The sequence below is a fragment of the Heliconius melpomene genome, chromosome 1 (assembly GCF_056956725.1).
Source record: "Heliconius melpomene rosina isolate 202511_hmr_F chromosome 1, ASM5695672v1, whole genome shotgun sequence".
Lineage (NCBI taxonomy): Eukaryota > Metazoa > Arthropoda > Insecta > Lepidoptera > Nymphalidae > Heliconius > Heliconius melpomene.
The window spans coordinates 10,714,703-10,734,737 of record NC_140389.1 but is presented as its reverse complement, the minus strand read 5'-3'; the positions used below and the strand labels follow the sequence as shown (position 1 = coordinate 10,734,737).

Here is a 20,035-nt window from a genome sequence, read left to right as displayed (position 1 = left end):
TTGTACCTACCGTTTAACTTTTGTTCTTTATACGTAGGGTCCGAGATCCTCGATCCAGCAGGTGAGTCAGCAGGTGGGGTGATTGTTAGTGCGGAACCAAGTTTTACGAGCAAACGCTCCCTTACTAAATGTGTTAACGAAGTTTTACTTATTAAAATTGTTTTTAACAAGTATAATCCATATGGAAAAATATTTAAATATTTACGAAAATATCTCGCATTACAAAAAATGTCCCTACTTAATTTGCATATAGGTATCGAAATTAGCATTTCCATGTCGTATTCCCGACTGACCGAGCGACATGTTTCCCACCCCCACCATCGACCCATTTGTAATGCAAGAGCATGCTCCGTGCGCACGGGCATTGCGGTGTCGGCCTCCGCGCCTCGCGTCCATCTGCCGCGGCCATGGTGTGTGACGACAGCTTACATGCACCATCGCACCCCCGCAAGTCACTACGCCGACTCGCTTCAACTAGAGGATTTAGACCACGGTCGGAATTCTCCTGGATAAGAGTATTTGACGGACTCGAGCCTTTCGCTGTGGATGCACCCAGCAAACTCATCAAAGTATCACAGTATACCACGGTCGAGGATGTCAACAAAAAACTGGGTTTCAACGAAGACTTGACTCTGTGGATCCAGATAGGTGGAGAAAATTCTCGACGTTTAGAGCTTAATGAGTTTCCTTTGAAGATTCAAGATGATTTTTTAGCGAAGAATGGTTGGACATCCGTAGCGCGGCAGCTAAGACTTGCCGTGGATCCAGAGCTGCGTCATTCACTGCGATGGTGCGCAGGTCCTGCTAGCAGGTCTGGGGGAGTGTTGCGTTCGGGCACAGTGTTTGTATTGAAAGGTCACGTTTTTCCACAATGGAAGCCACGACTTGCTCATATAATTGGATCTCAACTGCATACATGTGGTAAGTTCTTCATGTCACTAGAAAGTAAAAGTTTTAGAACTATAACCGAAACAAATTAAAACTTATATTTTTTTTTGTAAAATAAAACATATCGGTATTTATCTTTATAGTAGAGAGGGCAAAGAGAACTTAATGCTAAGACACTCCGTTCTCCGCTTTCCGTTCGAATCGAATCGAATTCAATTAAACGAATAAATTAAGAAATAAAAATAAAAAGGTACTGAATATTTTTGTTTAGATTTTAATTGATATTTTAGTATATTGAAATTGAAATAAATTGTTTATTATTTTGTTACAGGAGTTTCGTGGGATTTACTAGAGTTGAGTGGCGGCATCATAGAGCTCTGCCAGCCAAAAGCACAAAAGCTAGTACTGTGCGTAAAACCACGTTGTCCAGGCAACAATTTGGATGCTGGAATCAATCATCTGTTTCTTGGCTTCAACACCGTTTGGGAACGAAATATGTGGTACAGCTGGCTAAAAGAGGTATCCCAATCCCACTGTATTTTACCAACATATTATGTAAAAAATTGTAATAGGATTTTAATCGTATGACGACGTTATTAGTCGACATATGAATACGTGCATTATATAAACGTTTATGTATTTTCAAACAAATAGCTTGTTTCATTACAATAGTGAACGGTCGATGGTTAAATTATATCTACTCATAGGTATTTTATAATCGAGTTTAAGATTGGGAATCGATTCCGGTACACTTCGCAAACTAACGATCCGTTTACAAAAGCGGCAAATTACTAGAAATCTGCTCAGTTAGACAATCTTTTGACATTTAGATGTGTATTTTTTTTATGTTAAGGGTTGTGACTCCATATATTTTTATGTAAATTGTAAGAAAGTAAAGATTAGATTAGATAAAGAGTTTTTTTTATTTATATTTACATATACAATTTATGAAATAAAATAATTAATTAAGAAATTAGAGAAAAAATTATGAAACATTAAACAATTCATAATCAGCTCTTTATGCAACTTGATATATTGCAACTAATTTAAAATTGTAATAAACTTTTTAAAAATTATAACATTAGTAAAAAGTAAAATTGAATGATTATTTAAATTTTATACCATCACTAAAAAGATAAATAAATAAATAAGCTGTATTAATTAGAAAATGTATGCTCCGCCCTACAACAGTTGTTACGCTCTACGTATCCCAAATGCTCAGCGGGCGGGCGTCTGAGTCAGTCAAAACTGTACTGAGCCTTAACTTTGACGCGTTTTCTTGTGACATAACATTGGTGACATACGGAGAGTAAAAATAAAAAAATAATAAAAAAAAGTGCAATAAGGTTAAGATCTTAAGATCCAAGTTTAAGTTCAAGTGAGGTACATATTGCCATAGGAGGTGAGAAAGGACACTTAAATGTCGCTTATCAAGTGAGCACTGTCGTGACCAGAATAACAATTTAACTTCAAATTGTTTCAAAGTCTAGAAGCATAGCGTTGCACGGGTTCGACGGCCGCGCCTGTGATATATGAGCTTTAATACAAGTGTTTGAGTGTAATTCGATTCTAGAATAACAAATATTTAATGTGAAAAAATTGGAATGTGCATATAAAAATAGTGAAGAACATCTGAGATGAATAGTATTCATTATATTTAGAAAATTTTGGAATGGTTGAAAATAATATAATGAAATGCGAAGAGGAGGAGATCGATAGCTTAGATGTGTTTTCACAACATAGCAATGACGACGTGTTTTTGGACAGTTTAGAACCCTCTGTATATAAAGAAAGATATGAAAGCGCGGTACGTCCACGCACTGTTTAATTTGATTACAAATATTTATTTATTCGGTGGAAATTGGAGAGCGAAGTGTTTTAACACTAGGTTCTCGCTGCCTACCCTGCAACATGCGGGATCTCTGGTGTCGAGGCTAAAGCGCGGCGTTGAGTTCCGATATTCAACAGGAGTCAACTCGGACTTATTGCACTCTTCAAGCTGATTTTTATTTTTTTATTGTTTTATTGTAAAATGGATTACATTGTTTTTCTATTTCCTTTATGTAACTACTATTGTAAAGATAAGAAACTTACGAATAATTTATCTGATATAATACTTAAAATTTATTATTTTTTATAATACGAGTAGTGAAATTTAGTGTGAAATTATTTTATTTTGTTATTGTACTTAAATATATCATTGTTAGTGTGGAAACATAATAACGTAACTTGTGAACTGATCTTTCTTCACTTTTCACAAAAATTCAAAACATTGTTGAGTATACTTGTTGCTTGTGTTGAGTCGTGCCAAATTAAAAAGAAAACAGTTGATTCTCCCCGATAAAAATATATAATATAAAAATATATATATAAATAAAAAATGACAGATAATATAAAGAAAATGTACAATGGTTCAAGATATATATATTTTTTTATTTGTCCAGGGTACACAAAGCACACAGCCTCCCAACGTGCTGGACCTCAGCAGTGGCAGCCGATCACATTTATCAACGGCGTTAAACCAACATGCATCTGATGGGTTTGCGGTGCGCGTACTGCGCTTACGCGGCAACGCTCTGCCCTCAGTGCCTCCACAGGCCTGTGCTTTAACCACCCTCACACACCTCGACATCAGCGATAACAAGATAACTGAACTGCCCGAGGAATTATGTCGGTTGACACAGTAAGTATGTAATTTAATTATTGTAAACTATTTATTTGGTACTGTGAATGTGAAAAGTGTTAAGTTGAGTTTTACTTTCAATATTATTTATTGTCAAGTTTAAACTTTTCACCTTTGTTTGCTTTACATGTGTGTTTTTCTGCTTAAATTAGGTGGGAAAGGAAGTTCGATGAATATCCTATATTCCTTTCTTTGGGAGTCAATCATTGTCATGAAACACCACCCTGTTTCATTAAAAACATACTTTGCCTTCATTATTATATCTAACATGTTTACAAAGTGAGAATTTCGTTCTTGTAGACTGATTTACATGTCAGTTAATAGAAAGTATTTTATAAAAAAATATAACCTAGTAATTAAAAACATAATACATGTTAAATTTCTAACGTATAAGTATTTCATAGCCATTTACAACAACAACAAATATTTTATAAAATTCTTTGTACTAGCATTAATTAGAATTCTTATAATTTACAACTAATATAATTACATTTTTGAATGCTGCTTCACCCACTTAAACTTTTTGGTAATTAGTTAAATAAAATAGTAGCCTATATAGTTTGTTAGTATTAAGTAAATCAAAATTTTAAAATACACATATAGGTAATTGATTACACATATAGGTGTATTTTGATTATATAGATTGAAGATTGATAAAATTTCATTTTTTATTAAAGTACTCATACTACTTGCTGCTAGTACACGTGCTAGCAGCAAGAGCTTTTATTTACCTTTAATTATTTTCTATCACATTTATATAAAAACAGATGATATTAAATAACACACCCAATATAAAGCAAATAGCTCGAAGAACATCTGGCTCACAATTCGAGAACATTAGATCAGTGTATGTTGCTATTACGGGTCTGTTCTTAACGCTCCGTTGGTGAAGCGTGGCGTTCTGCATCTCAGTATCAACCTTCTTCGCTTTTACGTATAGCATGGTGCGTTATGTATGTTGTATATGTTTTAATGATAGCTACTCTTGACACAGACTCTAGGAAGTTGGAACTTACGCTATTGTCATACGTTTCAAGCTCAATACACCACTCGGAACATAGGAGCAATGACAAATTTTATTCACAACTAGCGACTAATGCGCAACTTTGCCTACTTGAATTTTTTGTCATATTATAACCAAATTCAACAAAATCTTTAAAAAAATGTAGCCTATGTGCTATTCTGATGTGTTAGCTCTATTACTGTAAAGTGTCATCTAAATCCGTTCAGAAGTTTCTGCCTGAAATTTGAATAGACATCCATCCTCACAAAATTTCACGCTTGTAATATTAGAAAAAAATACTTAATTGTTGAATTAAAGAGTGTCTATCAAAAAATGTAAAATAAAGGTACCATAAGATAATTTTTAAATTTTCGAAAGAATATTCGAACAACGCTATTATCGTCATTAAAAATAAAGTTATCCAAACTCAATCAGTATACTTCACGTTTTCTATATTCAGTTTTCATAGCATACCTTTCTAGATATTAACGCCATTTGGAATTTTGAATTATAATTTACTATTTACTTTTACAGCTGAATCCTTATATGAGATGGTGCTCCTTATCTCTACCCCCTATATAAAAGAATCATTGTCAATCAAAAAATATAAAAAATATATTTAGAAGTTAAAATTAAATTACATTGATTAGATCGTCTTTCTCTATTTTATTGGAAACTTAACATTTTGCTTGTCCCTAATATTTTTCATATTTAATTTAATAATATTTTTTAAGTAAATAATTATGTAGCGTACTTAAACTCAACTCATTATGCCTGAAGTTCAAAGGTTCAAATATAACAATTCATAATTATATCGGTATGTGTGTCAGTAAGAAAATTCTTGTGTCATCATTATAACTATTAAGATAACAGTTGTAAGCTGTTAATTGGGTACGTTTCCGTTGTGTGCCAATTTTTAAGCGAACGCGCGTTATACAAACGTCTACACTGACAACAAATTGCGTAAAAAATCCATCAATTATAAGTTTTAGGGTTTAAGAGAGCTTCAAATCTTGATATAATACCTGCTCTATTTTAAGAGAATAGGAAAATAAATATTATCAAAGCCGAAAATGAAATAGAAAATGAATTATATATGTTTATGTGAAAATAAATTTACTAGACACAAATTTTTGAACTCAGGATTGATTGAATAAGTGTATTTATAGTAATATTAATCAATAATTGTGAGCTAACCGAACACTAATACGATATAAATATAGAAATACTTTTTAGAAAACGTATAAATGTGAACGTAGCTAGATTTAAACCCGCGCCTTTTGGAATGGTATGGTCTAAATGTTTATACGTCTTTCAAAAAATATATTTAGTTTCTAAGTCTAAACTTGGTATATAACTTTGAAAATGTTAATTAAAATATACATTTTTTTGTATATTACTTATATACTCTATGTATTATGCCATCTTTATATTCTCAGTTCTTTGTAAGTCTATCTACATCAGGGCGTCGAAGCGTGCCGGTTACGTTCACTTTGCGCGCAACCCCTATTAACGGCGGCCTTGTTTGTGTTAATAAATCCATATATAAATGAATACTGTATATAAATGTTGCGTGATTGACTTTAGTTATTTGATCGATTACATATAAGTGGGTTTGATAATTCTTACTATTTTGAGAATAAAATTTAGCAGCCTTCAAATATATTTCAAATTTATTACACAGTACATAAGATCGTTGTGTGATAGTTTGACGTGTGAGCGATGGTCTAATACTGAATTATATTTTAATACTAGCGGCCCGCTCGCGGTTTCACCCGCGTGAACTATGTTATTATTAATTTCTGTCTCCATGACTACGTCCTAGTGACGTCTATGTAAAATTTGAGACTCCTAGCATTTGTAGTAACGAAGTTTCATACAAACTTTCGACCCCAAACACATCCCCTTAGAAATTGAATATTGCAAATTCCCGTCTTAGCGAGCACCTACGTCCTATAAGTAACTCCTATGCAAAATTTGAGATTCCTAGCACTTGTAGTTTCTGAGATTTCGTGATGAGTGAGTGACCTTTCGATTTTATATATATAAGATCACTGATGTAGGTTTTTATAGTAACAATTAAAATGATGATTGAAGTCAAGTTAGTCAATAGGATAGCATCTTCTAGCTACAATAATTTGTAAGCAATGTTTGTTGTCATTTTATAATATCTCTTAATACAGGCTTAGTGTCTATTTTACAATACGTAGTAAACAAATGCCTAATTAACAATTAAGTATTTGATACCATCTTATAGTAGTCAGTTGGATGGTTTTTGAAGGAATTATCTACCATATCCGCTCATTCTATAGTTCCGTGAATACTTAACTACTTGCCGATCAGATAAAATGCATTTGTAGAATGCCTTTTCGTGTTTCTTTACAAAGGTCATAGATTAATATTTTATACGTATTTTGAATTGAACTAAAATTAATGGAATAGTGAAACAAAAATTATAATTAATAGAAAGAAATAAATGATGGGTGATGGATGTTTATGGGTTTGATGCACTCGGGATTGATTATTATTATTACATATTGAAATAAACAATAAATTACGAATCACTTCGTTCTCGTAAAATGAAACGTGACGTGAAATAAAGTCATCTAAGGCATAATGTCTCTAAACAAGGCGGAAATTGTGAGCGTGGTGTCTCATTCTCTATATCTACGAGACGGGTGTTAGTCACAAATAATATTCAATCCCAATCACTACCGCCCAAATTGAACTACTAATATATGTTACAATAGTCAATAAATAATCGATTTCATATGATAATGAAATAGTTGTACCTAATTCGATTTAACAACAAAAAGACCTTAAGGAAGCAGAAGTGTTGAAAGGGGAAATCGAGACCAGCTATTGCATATAGATTTATTAGATAAGAAATACAATAATGTGTGTGTATTGTAACATCGCCGGTGAATCCGTTGCGTCTAGGCGGTATTGCCAAACGTTGATAGGAAATGTGGACTGAAGACAATACAGTCGGTGAAACAGGCTTATTTTTATTATAATCTATTCAGTTTTCCTTTGTTTTATTATATTTATTACACACTATTTGATTATTTTCATAAAATAATTTGTTCCAGAAGTACGATTTTTAATTTTTGATTATATTTAACCTGGTTTTAATATGCGTCTCAGTGTTATAGTTTAGGCCCTTTTACGGTTAAATGTTTTTGGTCAAATGATTTACATAAAAATAAGAATTTTAATTACTATTATAACTTTACATAAGAACGAAAAGGCGTATTAAATGTTTTATTTTGATATTGTTTAACTTGCCCTGAAATTTGTGGCTAATTTTGCAACAAAAAATACTTGGTAGGTACATGAGAGAAAAAAATTGTATATGCTTAATATTATCAAGGAACTCAATCAACATTTAAAAAAGAGAAGTAATTCGAGGTTTTTTTCTATAATTAATTAGCTTCGCACAACATAGCAAAAATATTTTAAAATTATAACTTTTTGTCCGCGACTGTATACGAGACATGCAGTGGGGCGCGAATATGCTGCGGTCAGTTAGTGCCTACACATTCTTAGTGATAGTCATACGTATTTTGATTTTCTTTAACTTTTCGTAAATTGTTTTTGTTATTGTTAAAAGCTAATATTTTTAGTTGTGAATGATCGTTATGTTACAAAAATATCCAGGATGTACTTGGGACTTACTAGAAATATTGGTAAGTATTCATATATAGATTTGTTTACTTCTCGTAAATAATTTATATATATGTAGGAATAAATGAGTTTAATTATTTATTAAATTTTAATGCTTTAAATTTAATAAATAATTAAGCGCATTGTGTCCTAGCAGATTAGTCTTTGTATCTATGTATATTAAATTAATTGCAATTACGTAATTACTTCATCCGATATAATTTTGTAACTTTTACTTTTATGCCAAATACAATTATTTGTGTGGAAAGTGTTAAAGATGTTAAAACAGTATATTAAACATATAAGAATGAAATAAAAAAATACATATTTCGTATTTATAAAAAGTATATTGCGCCAAAATAATTTATATTATAAACGATATTACACGTACACATACACCTTAAAATATCTTTTAATAACGAAATTAAAATATCGTTGTTTGGAAATTTATATTTACAGTACGGTCAACAAGTCATGAAAGGCACGATAAAAGACTAATTTAAAGTGATTTATAGATAATTGCAATAAAAATAAATCAATCAATTAAATTAGTGTGTACTTTTTACGTGCTAATTAATAACGTAATAAGTTTTAACAATAATTTATGCTCGTTGTCTACATTTTATTCTTTACCAAATAAAAATACTTTAAAGCCATTTCGTGAAGTTAAATATGTTTCATCAGTCGCGGTTTATTCATTTGTAGGTCAGAAATTTACATACGAAATCTTAACTTGGAAGAAATTATAAACATTGAGAAGTTTCTTTATAGTTTATAATAGATATCGTTGGAATTCGATAATATGTATGACCTACCTATATTTCGGAATATATTGCGATTACCTTAATATTTAATGTATGTTTTTCATCGAAAATTTAATATTGTTAAATGATAACTTCCTACAGGAAGTTTGGTTAAGGCGTGGCCATTAAGGAATACGTGTAATATCCGTGTTTTTATAAGAATTTTACATGTAGAACTAGTATGAAATTTTTATAGTCAAATAAAACACAAGCAAGTCAATAAAAATAACTAGGAACCCTGAAAAGAATGTAGTATACTTAGATGGTACAATATATTGTGATCGTTTTAAATCGTGCCAATATTTAATTATTGGCTTCCTTATTCTCAGCGCAGGTTCAATGCGCCTGTTTCCCATATCTGTCTTATATGTAGTACATATACATTTTTTTCATTTTAAGATTTAAATATCAAATTTATAAATATAACGCAAAAAAATCAACGTTAAATCTTATTACTAAATTCAAGAATTCGTTAAAACATAAATTTATTATAATTCGAGATAGCCTTCCTGTCAGACTTCGATAGACATATCTAAATATTATGGAAAGTTGTTTCCGTCATTGTGTAATGTGTAAAATTATATCACAAAGAGTCTTATACAAGAATAAAAGGAAATCAACCATCCTTATGGTAAAATCAATTTTCAATCAATTTTCTTACAAGGGTAAGGAAATTGATAGAGCTACTAGATTTTCTAAACTTTTACGGATGGTTTAGCCTTAAAGAAAACTTAAAATCTGCTTTTTTATATTTGTATTAAAATATTATTTATAAAGTGTGTAATTGTAAGAAAACTATTTTATTAAGCTAATGTCGGTTTTACACATGTTTAGATGAATGACCTTTTCAATAATAGGTGAAACTCTACAAAGGAAAATTTATTTATTTTTGTACAAATTATTCATAATTGCTGGTACTGATTTGTTTTACATCTTAATTGATAGTGCGTGCACCTATCATTTAAACGATGTTTCATTTCATTGTATGATTGTTATTGTGTTAATTTTATACATTGTGGTACGGTAGTATTAAAAATATGAAGTATTTTATTACATACATACATAGCTTCACGCTTTATTCCTGGCGGGGTAGTCAGAGAGAACGGGGCGCCAAACTCTACAGTCTCTACTAACCTCTTTCGCTTCGTACACTGTCATCAACCTCTTCATACATGCACTCCGGGAGGTCCTCATGTATGTCCTTCCTCCAGTATTTTTGATACTGTGTTTTCGAAGGTCAACCAAGGTCAATGTAAATGTAAAGGGATCTTAATAAAAAAAATATTTTATATTTTTTCAGGCTAGAGGAGATAAATGTTAGCGACAACGTGATTCAGTCATTAGACTGCATCCTGCGACTGCCACGATTACGCGCAGTTATAGCAGCTCGAAATCTTATTACAAATTTCGGGGTAAGATTTATTGATAATAACATAGTTTATCAGTACTTAACAGTAAAGTTTCCATAACATATGAAAAAAAAGACTGAAATATGTGTATCATTGTAGTCTATCATCGATTTGTTTGAATGAAAGTCTAATAGAGCTAGAAAAAAAGGATTCTAAAAATAAAGCTTATTATTAGAGTTTAATAAAAAAAAAATCTAACAAAAAGCTCTACAAAACATAATCTACCTGCTAAAATTACCCACATGCTCAAATAATTTTGTTCACTTTAGAAGTTTTATTTAATTTATGGTTTCAGACTAGTAGGACAGCTCAAATGGGTCCTGGAGAGGAAAACAGAGGCGAGTACCGCGCGCCGCTCACAAACGTCGACCTTCGATACAATAGACTGAAAGGAAGCATTATACTTGGTAATTATGAAGTAAGTCATAATTATTTATATGACATTAAACAGAATTATTATCTACTAATAGGAAGAGAACTAAATTGTAATAAGCCTTCGCTGTAGTCTATGATGAATAATGCTACTTCTAAAAAATTTTCGTATTAAGGACATAGACTTGTGTATTTCAATCAATTGCATTCCTGTAAGCAATAATTATTATAATTTTTGTAAATTTAGCTGTAAAACTTCAATTATCACCACATTTCTTATTTTATAAAGTTATTTTTCACGGATATAAAACCCTTGAAACCAATCCCTGGACCGTATTACGGTATTATTAATATAGAAACTTGTCTAACAATGCTTTCGTAATATCCACAGCATCTCGTCTCGCTAGATGTGTCTCACAATGCAGTGGAGGTGCTCGTGGTGTCGGCACTGCGAGGTCTCCGCGAACTCTACGCGGCCCACAATAATATACAGCATCTGGCATTACACGGCGCTTCTCTCAGAATATTGCATGTGCCTTATAACCGTGAGTATTTTGAATGTATGTTTGTATTACAAATACATACTAGATAATAATTATTTTATATTAGATCTTGAATAATAAATATTTTACAAACTTATTATGAAGTAGGTACAGAAAAGATTTATTAAGTAGAATTCTATTATTTTTTGATTTTTCAAAATGATGAAAAAGTCCAACTAAGTTTTTTAAGTGCACTCATTATCTCGCATATAACAGGGTAGGCAGAGGGAACCTAGCGTTAACTTATTATATATCGAGTTAACTTATTATATACTTTGATTATTATATTTACTTCATTTGGAACATCTATTTATTTTCTTTTTTCCAGAAATGGATAGCTTAACGACGATGGTGCCACCAATAAATTTAGCAGAAATAAATGTTTCACATAACAAACTAACAGCACTACCTCAGTGGCTCAGTGGGTGTTCAGATCTGACCAAGCTATACGCTAGCAATAACCAATTAACTTCACTTCCAGAACATCTTTTCTGTAGCGAACTATCAAGCTTAAGTCATCTTCATTTAGCTCATAATAAAATAACGAATTTCCCGTCCATGCCTAGACTAAGGTCGCCGTTGAAAGAACTATTATTACACGATAATTGTATACAAGCACTTCCAGAAAACTTTTTCTCCATATGTGATAGATTATGCGTGTTAAATCTTTCAAATAATAGATTAAGTCGACTACCACGTGTGAGGGGAGCGTCGCCGCATTGCTTAGAACGTCTTTACTTAACCGCCAACTGCTTATCTGATGAAGTGATAGATGTCATTATAACGTTTCGTGGTCTTAAAATACTTCATATTGCCTATAATTGCATTACAAGTTTACCTGAAAGCTGTTTCACTTTTTGGCCAGAGGTAGAAGAGCTGGTAATATCTGGAAACTCACTGACGAAGTTGCCAGACAATTTGCCACAACTGAATAATATTAGAATTGTACGAGCTCATTCCAATAGGCTACGATCAGTACCAATGTTTGCATGTAGTGCTTCAGTAAAAATATTAGATTTTGCACATAATGAACTGGATAGCATCGACTTAAGACTTCTTGCCCCAAAACAGTTGAAATTTCTTGACATATCTTGTAATAAAAAACTGCAAATGGATCCATCACAGTTTAATGCATATAAATGTCAACGGCCACTTAGTCTCGTGGATGTAACAGGCCAGAATACAGTATCGTGGTCCCAAAAAAATAATTTTCATGAAGAATTAAACGGCGTGACTCCATGGGTTACAGGTTTTTCAGAATGTCCTAACAAAAAATTACAATTATCATGTGCTCAAATTCGTCTGCCGTCATTTTGCAATAAGGAAGGTCTTTTTGCTATAATTGATGGGGAGTCTGATGTAGAAGTACCTAGAATTTTGCAATCCAGTTTACCTGGACTTTTATTGGAAGAAAGATCGATAAAAGAAACTGTTAATGAATATATGAAATATGTTGTACTCTCAGCCCACAGAGAGTTGAAGGAAAAAGGCCAAAAAAGAGGAGCTTGTCTAATAATGTGCCACTTGTCACCAATAAACATGCCAGAAAATGGTTTTGGCCAGATAGCCAAAAAGTATAATTTAAGATTAGCAAATGTTGGTGATACAAAAGCAGTGTTAAGTCGACGTAGTGGTCCACTGTGCCTCGGTGTGGAAAACAATAAACGCATCGGCTACTCATCTAGATATCCAAATACTGTTCCCGATCCGGACGTTATTCATACAGTGATCAAAGAAGACGACGAGTTTCTTATATTAGGAAACAGTAAATTTTGGCGATCTGTCACAATTGACACTGCTATAGCGGAGGTGAGAGCTGAAAGAAATCCAGTGCTAGCAGCAAAGAGACTACAAGATTTAGCACAAAGCTATGGGACCGATGATTGTATATCTGTAGTTATAGTAAGATTTGACACACGTTCAGATGTAGATATGCTAATGCGAGAATTGCGAAATACCATTAATACTAATAAGACAGAGTGCAAAGCAGACTGTTGTTGCTCTAGACTAGAACCATGCTGTCATTCCATAACCCCACCAAAATCAACTAGTGATAGATCGTCGCCCAGTGGGCAAAGTGATCGGCCTTTAACTGAATCTGTAAACCAGCACTACGCAAGTGTCAGGTCGCACATAAGAGCGTCTGAAAGACGACCACGTGGGGGCGTTGCTAGAGCTATTAGAGTACGCGTTGAAGAAGACAAAGAGGGGGAAAGAAAGAATGATGCTGTGCCCTCTTCTGATGAACAATTTAAGTGTTGGGAGTATATGCTAGAACAAAATACGCAAATGATATTCGATAAGGAATTAGATAACCTTTCAAAGGGGATCAAGTCCAACACAAGCAGTTTAAGAAATGTAAAAGGTTTGTCTGGCAGCAGCCCCCAGTTACATTTAACAGGAAAACAGGCTAAAGTACCATTCCTTTCCAAACATTTTGGAAGTGCAAGGAATTTCGGCAACACTCTCAAGCCAGAATTTCGTTTTGGATCAGGTCGAGTACCTAACGGTGGTCCAAATGCTGCGTATTTTGGCTCCTTACAACGACTCATGCCTTATCATTTAGAATATGACTTTGCCGTTATTCAAGAAAAAACTGCACAATCACAAGACTCATTAGATTTAGAAGGCCGCATGCAGCAGTACTGGGGAGTCGCTACAACAGAATTATGAAATTTATTACAATAACTATTTAATACGCAATTTGTAAATAAAACTACAGTCGAATTACCGTATTATGTGTTATTAATAAATATGGCATTTTTTCGACTAGATTTTTTGCACAAAGTTTGATATCACTATGAAATTACACTTAAAATTTTAAAGAAATAATTACATTAATCATATGTACATTAGTAATGATTACAGAAAACATATATCTTATCAATTCATAGATAAATAATAATTTCTATTAGTTAAACACTAATTTGAGACGAGAGCAACAATTTCAATTTGTCAATAAAATATGTGTCTTAAGTATTAGTGAACTTATCACATCAAATACGTTCTTAAAAGTTTATATACACTGATATTACACGTTTCAATCTTCAAATACAAGTCTCTCGATATCTTATTTACAAACAAAGCCTCTTATACATAACTCAATTTTAAAATTCGATAATTAATTATGTACAGTACGTTCACATCACTCAGAAGTGTTTTTACAATTTAATCACTGTCATTAGGACATCACAGTTCACGCTTGACGACAAGCTCAAGAGGTTGTAAGCCGAGAGCTTGCGGCGTGCACGGCATGGGATGCAGGGCGGGCGCGGCGGGCGCGGGGAGCGTGGGGTGCGCGTGCGCCGGTGGTGGCCGCCGCTAGGGATAACCTCGCGGCGAATAGTGGTGCGGTTCTCCCAGCCAAGAGTCCGGGGAAGGTGGGAAATCTGGATATCCCCCAGCTGCTGGTGATGATGAACTGCTCATATCCGACGCACCACCTGCTCCGGCCCCTAAACCAGCACCGCTCATAGCCTGACCTGTAACAATAAAAAAATATTAAATTATGTTAGTAAGAGAATGCTCTGGAAAATAAGTAGAATCGGAATTATTTTAGAAAGAGAAAAAAACACATTTAAATATCTATAATAGACTAAAAATAATAAGAAATATATTTCCAATTTAACTTAATATTTTACCTATATTAGTATAAACAAGATGATCGGGGGGATAATGGTAGTGTGCGTGAGGTGGCGAGTGCGCGCGCAGATATGGCGGCGTAGCCCCAAACCTAGCGCTAGCCGCACCGCCCGCAGGCGACCCTTCTTCGCCTCCCAACGCTGCTGTGCTATAGCTGTCGTTACTTAGCTCTGCAATTGAAAAAAAAATTGCATCTAAGTACGGCACTAAATAAGAAAAAGCTCTAAGTAATGTTTATCATTTATATTCCAAAAGCTCAGTAAAATTAGAAAAATTGTATAGTAATATTAGATTATCGACCGATGCATTTAACAAGCACGTAAAAGCCACGTATATCCACCAACATTACTCGTATATACTATGCCAATATTTAATATTCGTCTTATAACTTTTGATCAAAGTAACTCATTAAACCCAAAATTCGATAACATTATATCATCAATAAAAAAATAATGCAAATATGTATATAATCGTATATTAGAAAAGTTGTTACTTCAAATAAAATAATACGAAAAATATACCGTGATGACTAAAGGAATCCAGATCAATTTTCAATTCGTCCTTGTCGAGTAGTCTATCGTGTCTCGGGGAGCCACTGCCGCTGCCCTTCATGGATCTGAAATATTGAGACCACCGGGTCCGCCCTGCGTCTTTTTTCAATCTCTTTTCCTTTGCTCTTCTGTAACAACGTTACGTATATCATTATTTATTATTCTCAAGTGTTTATTTCTATTAATATTCATTATTTATATGTAATACTTTTATTTTAATGTTGTTGCTTAATAAGTATAATAAACACACAATCGCCCTACGATACTATATTTACATATTAACAATTGAACATCAAAAGTCCTGAAAAGCTTTAAAGCTCCCTATTGTGTATATTTAGCGTGTGTTATTAGTAAAGCGGCGGGGAGCCGACGCGACGTCGTGTACGCGCTTAATTAATGCGCCTCCGCCCAGTCCACGGGGACTCGGCCTGCGATATTACCAATGGATTATTGGAACAACGAAATTGCCTAACTGTGTAAGTATTGCGTAATATTATTGACTTTATGAAATGGACAAAAAATCTTTGTTTAGACTTTTATATATATATTACATAAGGATTCATTTTCTAATAGCTATTAATAGATTTTTTTTATATATTCTGTAAATTAACTTGATAAAGTAACCTATTTTCTGTAAGAAAATCTAATTAACTTCTCGCCGTATCTCGCACACAATAGGGGACAGAGAAAACCTAGTGTTAAGACACTTGACGTTTTTTCGAAGGCATTACGTGTTGAGTATATCAACGCGGGTCCTTGGTGCCAGAGCGAACGAATGAAAATATTATTAAATGATAATTCGTTCCCGCGAGTGGGTATCGTACCTACAACCGTCGCGTTACAGTCACACCCTTGTGTCCCTGAGCCAGGACGGTCTCATTTTCCATAAGTGGTATATATATACCACTGTTCTATAAATGAATAAGCTATTATGTGTAACATGTTCACATGGATAATAGATATGGTTGATCAAAGTATAAGTCTGGCATTGTGATAACGGGTGCAGTTTTACGAGGCGAGGCCAAAGCGCAGGGCGTGACGGCCGCCGTGACGTGAGCCGGTCACGTGAAACCAAACGTATCGCGATAGTTTGAATTGGACAAACTAGTTACAAAAGTAAACGTAGATCATAATATTAAATGTTTTTTTTAAGTAATCCATACATACAAATTTTATATTACAGTCGTATTAAAATAACACCTATCATTAGGCCAATATGAATGTATTTATAAAAGAAATCGAAATACATTGTAAAGCTTTAGTTGGTCCGTTCCGTTCCCATTGAGACACTTCCGTTCCATACCTAGCGCCGAATTCTGGAGGCATTGATTGGTAGAACTCAAATAATAATAATAATGCTTTATATAGTAAAGGCTTATAAGGCCTAGGAAATGAAATTAATGAATTGAATTGCCACAACTGGCTTCTTTAACTTTAGATGTGATAGAATTTTTACATATTATGAAATGAATTGTCTATTATGGAAAAAGAAATTTACAAAAATATTATTCGCGACTGTAATGAAATTTTTTACAATAAAATGTACTTAATAGTCATTTAATGGATTTCGTTGGAAAATGTTCTAACTAAAATTTTTAATTAGGAACAAAGCAATGCCTACACAATTCCTTTTCCATTTCTATATCCAGTAACATGCAAGAGTACTATAGATATTTTATTTGTATAAAAAAATCATGAATTATACATTTTTAGTCGAGGTCATTTCTTTTTTATTCAAGGTGAGAGACATAAGGTTTGTTAGTTAGTGGTATTTAATTTGTTTATTTGTACGTCCGTTTCATTTTGAATACAAAATTAATTACCAAAAATATCATTTTATTAAAATTTATGAGTACATACTTGAAAATGCAATAACTGCTAAGAATATATCAATTAGAACAAACACAGGTGAATCGCTTGTACTCAAAATCCGTAAGTAAAAGGTTATTTACGTCTTTAAATATCAACCATTTCAAAATCGTTAGTGATAACTCGCTTTGTGGTTTAACCCGTAAACGGTAATATCCGTCTGTAGGACGGATTAGCTTAACAGTTTTGCCGCTAGACGGCGTAAACGTCAAGTTGAAACCTCCACCTTCCAGCTATGCTTCAGTTGATCCATCACCTTGATTGTGTTTGTTTACCTTTGATGAAAGTTTTGTGCTTCACTATAAATTTGCAATTTGAAAATAAGTAACACCGCCTTTAGGACGGATATTACTCCAAAGGTAAGTAATTGCTTCGCCTCTTAGACTAATGTTACTGGAAGTGTCTATAATAATATCCGCCCATCAGACGGATTTTACTTCAAATGTTTGTATTTTTGTCCGCCTGACAGTCGGATGTTACTATAAACGTCAACAAACACCATTATGTTCGCACTTCTGATCAAATAATACAATTCCGTTTTTTTTTTTTTTACAGATAAAAATGTCTAAAAAATGCCAAAATATACCTCCAAATGTGTCTGAAAGGACCAAACGAATTATGCAGCTTTGCATGGATGATATACCAGAAAGTGACGCTGAAGTTGGCTCTGATGAATCATATCTAGGCAGTGACCACTGTTTTTCTTCAGATCATGACAGCGATCCTGAAATTGACATCGAGGACTTCTCCAGTGCTAGCAGTGATACTAGCGGCGATGATGACACGCCACAGCAACCTCCAGCTCCCAATCGACCATCGATTTATCACGGTAAAAAAAATTGTTTTTCTTGGAATTCAGAAGCTCCTAATAAGAGTTCGAAAACGCCAGAAAGGAATATTCTTAAAATCAAATTGACTGCTATTAAAGGTCCTGCCTTAAAATTGAGTAATCCGACTGCTGAGGATGTCTTCAGATTATTTTTTACAAAAGACATTCTTCAAGAAATCGTGGTCAACACCAACAAAAAATTAGAAGAACTAAGAGCAAATTTGAAAACCCCCGATTCTTCATCTTATAGAAATACAAACTTGGTCGAAATTGAAGCTTTGCTAGGCCTTTTGATTTTATGCTCAATTTTCAAATCTGGTCGTGAAAGGCTGTCATCACTTTTTGCAACAGATACTACTGGTCGTCCTATTTTTCGGGGAATCATAGACATGATTCCCTAAAACAATGTGAAACATTGTTACTAGCTTTGCGGTTTGATGACTCATCAACTAGGAGTGAGAGGCAAAAAACACACCCTGCAGCAGCCATTTCTAACATTTTCAATATATTTATTTCAAACTGCCAGGCGGTCTATTCAATAGGAGCCCATGCATGTGTTGACGAAACACTCATACCATTTCGGGGAAGATGCCCGTTCCGCATGTATATGCCGAATAAGCCGGCAAAATACGGTATAAAATTGATATGTTTGACGGACGCCCACAATTCGTATCTATTAAATGCCTATATCTATGTAGGCAAAGACAGCGATGGGAAAAACCTAACAAAAGAGGAACAAAAACTATTGAAACCGACTCAGGCTGTGATTCAAGTTGCTCAGCCAATCATCAATACAAATCGAAACATAACAGCTGACAACTGGTTTTCGTCCATAGAACTAATTCAGGAGTTAGAGAAGCGAAAGCTCACATACGTCGGCACGCTTAAAAAAAACAAGAAAGAAATACCTCCTGAGTTTTTTCCTAACAGACAAAAAGAGGCTGGATCATGTACGTATGGATATACAAAGAATATGACTCTCCTTTCTTTTATACCCAAAAAGTATAAGGCAGTTATATTAATTTCCTCTATGCATAACTCAGAGTTCAGGGATAGAGGGAACGACAAACCCGAAATAGTTTCATTTTACAATGCCACTAAATCCGGTGTTGACACTTTAGACTACAAGTGTAGTATTTACTCAACAAATCGGCGTACCAGAAGGTGGCCATTGGCGATTTTTTACCACCTCATTTCTTTGGGCTGTACCAATAGCCATGTTCTATTTTCCAATATTCACAGCACAACAAAAACTGATAGATTTAATTTCCTGAAAAAAATCGGATTCAGCCTTATCAGAAGACACACGGAGACTCGACTCAACATACCAAATTTGCCCGAGGAATTAAAAAAAATAATAAAACAAACCATTCATCCTGAAGATAATAAAGGAGAACCTTGTCAAAGCAAGAAATTAGATAAAACTGACAGATTAGAAAAAAGAAAAAACTGTAGTTATTGTCCTTATGCAAAAAATAGGATGACTAATTACAAATGTGTAAAGTGCGATACACCTAATTGCTTAGAATGCTCCAAAAAAATTTGTAATACGTGTGTACAAAATTTGTAAGTTTGTTTTTCTTTTAATTGATTTCGAATAAAGTATAAAAATCTTCAAATTTTATTTTGTTTCATTTTTAAATATTAAAAATTTTTAATTGTATTCTTATTCTCATTGTTGTTTGTATTATATTATATTGTCATACATTAGTTTTGTTTGTGTTGTTCGATTCGTTTGTGATCTTTATTGATATTGTCATATTTAATTTAATAAAGTT

At 33.4% G+C, this 20,035-nt stretch overlaps 2 protein-coding genes across 4 annotated transcripts in view; one reads left to right on the top strand and one right to left on the bottom strand.

Annotated features, from left to right (window-relative positions):
• Nucleotides 1–384: 384 nt before the first annotated feature.
• Phlpp (PH domain leucine-rich repeat protein phosphatase) lies at nt 385–14,101 on the top strand. Of its 2 annotated transcripts, XM_085185196.1 has the most exons (7): nt 385–921; nt 1,220–1,407; nt 3,333–3,571; nt 10,344–10,455; nt 10,748–10,870; nt 11,216–11,369; nt 11,695–14,101. In XM_085185196.1, the coding sequence occupies exons 1-7, from the start codon at nt 408–410 to the stop codon at nt 14,037–14,039; spliced, it is 3,675 nt and encodes a 1,224-aa protein (XP_085041322.1). In that variant the 5' UTR covers nt 385–407; the 3' UTR covers nt 14,040–14,101. The 2 variants fall into 2 exon arrangements, with proteins under 2 accessions (XP_085041322.1, XP_085041328.1); XM_085185202.1 differs by lacking the exons at nt 385–921; nt 1,220–1,407 and adding an exon at nt 2,288–2,695.
• A 202-nt stretch (nt 14,102–14,303) lies between these two features.
• The window catches only part of Lim3 (Lim3 homeobox protein), a 34,155-nt gene continuing 28,423 nt past the window's right edge, over nt 14,304–20,035 (bottom strand). For both annotated transcript variants that reach the window (XM_085185211.1, XM_085185220.1), the window contains exons 5-7: nt 15,530–15,687; nt 15,008–15,178; nt 14,304–14,848 (exon numbers count right to left, since the gene is read on the bottom strand). In XM_085185211.1, coding sequence (XP_085041337.1) covers nt 14,688–14,848; nt 15,008–15,178; nt 15,530–15,687 — 490 coding nt within the window. In that variant the 3' untranslated portion in view covers nt 14,304–14,687. The remainder of the gene's footprint in view (nt 14,849–15,007; nt 15,179–15,529; nt 15,688–20,035) is intronic.